The sequence below is a fragment of the Lissotriton vulgaris genome, chromosome 5 (assembly GCF_964263255.1).
Source record: "Lissotriton vulgaris chromosome 5, aLisVul1.2, whole genome shotgun sequence".
Lineage (NCBI taxonomy): Eukaryota > Metazoa > Chordata > Amphibia > Caudata > Salamandridae > Lissotriton > Lissotriton vulgaris.
In genome coordinates, this window is record NC_141693.1 from 1,542,541,659 (window position 1) to 1,542,543,355 (window position 1,697).

Below are 1,697 nucleotides of genomic sequence, written 5' to 3' on the forward strand. Positions count from 1 at the left end.
TTATAGCATGGGTAGAGACCAATTTCCGCATTATTACACTTGTCAGTAAGGTATTGCATGGATGTAGACCAATTCCAGTATTATTACACTCGTCAGTGAAGTATAGCTTGGGTCCAGTGGCACAACGAGCAAGAGATCCCTCTCTGTGCATACTCTTGTGTTACATCAAATACACGAAGGTGATGGGAGGAATGCTTGCTCATAGTCAAAACCACCTGCAATTGCTCAAGGTAGCATTCCAGATCATAGTTTTTCACACAGTATGCCACTCTAAACAGACCCTCTTGCTTATGCATGCCAATGCTTACCCACAATGGGTTTGGCTACTCAGAATGACTGCCAGTGGTTTTGACTGTATGCAATCATTCCCTGTCAGTGTCTTTACAATTTCAGCTTCTTGCGGAACAATGTACCAAGGGCCGCCCTGATTTCCTTATTCCTCATAGTGTATATAATGGGGTTCAGCATTGGCACCCCCACTGTGTACATCAAGGACAGAACTTTGTACAAACTCAACAGCTGACTTGTCAAGGATGTTACCAAATACATCATAATTAGTGTCCCAAAATATGTGACAACCACAGCGAGGTGAGAGCTACAGGTCGAGAAGGCCTTCTGTCTTCCATTGATGGAGGGTATTCTTAAAATGGCTGATATGATATAAACGTAGGACACTGTGATCAAGAGGAACGGGATGATCAGCACAAAGACGGACATGAATAAGATTACTGTTCTGACCACAGATGTATCGGAGCATGCAGCTTCTACAAGGGGTGCAAAGTCGCAGAAGAAGCTGTCAATCACACTGAAATCAGCGAACTGTAACTTGCGTAGCAAAGACATTGTGATTGATGCAAGAAGCAAGCTGCCCAACCAGGCGCATGTAACCAACGACAGGCTTGTATTCGAACCTACAAGCTTGCAGTAACGCAAAGGATAGCAAATTGCTGCATATCTATCATACGCCATCACGGTCAGCATGTAGCATTCAGTGGTTGCAAGCCAAGCAAAAATATACCACTGTGTGATGCAAGCAGAGACAGACATAGTGGTGCCATTGTTCAGCATTCCAGACAACATGTTGGGTATAGTAGTCGTTATGTACCAAATATCCAAAAAAGACAAATTTCCCAAGAAGAAAAACATGGGAGAGTTGAGATGGCGGTCAGCTGATACCGTGAGAACAATGATGATGTTCCCAGTCACTGTTAAAAGGTAAGTAGTGAGGAGTATTGCGAAGAGTAGAGGCTTTTGGCCGGGAAACACATGAAGTCCAAGGAGGATAACTTCCGGGTCGCTGCTGAAGTTTCTAGAACAGTTTGCATTTGCCATGTGGGTCTTCTGAGGAAATAAATAATATTAATATTTTAATGTATTAAAGTTACATTAATCGACTGCAAAGATTCAGAAGGAATAATATTTAGAGAGAGCCACATCATAATTACTTTAGAGACGCCAAACAATGCTTCAACATTTCCAGCTTCAAGCGGCACTTCTATCTAAGCTAGTAAAATAATGCTGCTCGAGCTCTTCAACTGTTAAGACCCATTCAGCCGAAAAGTGATTCAAGACGTGATTTTCCAGTGCCTACACTGAGTAAAATGGCCCCGGAAGCAGCGGAAAAGAACTTCCCACAAGAATGACTACAGAGAAGTTAGTGCCTGAACAGACGGGTATATGCTCTTATGTTTGCTCAC

The 1,697-nt window shown here is 42.9% G+C and overlaps 1 protein-coding gene across 1 annotated transcript; it reads right to left on the reverse strand.

The window, feature by feature from the left end:
* Positions 1-381: 381 nt before the first annotated feature.
* Positions 382-1,332, reverse strand: LOC147712980 (olfactory receptor 11A1-like). The gene has a single exon (XM_086919764.1). The coding sequence runs from the start codon at positions 1,330-1,332 to the stop codon at positions 382-384; it is 951 nt and encodes a 316-aa protein (XP_086775890.1).
* Between the last annotated feature and the right edge of the window lie 365 nt (positions 1,333-1,697).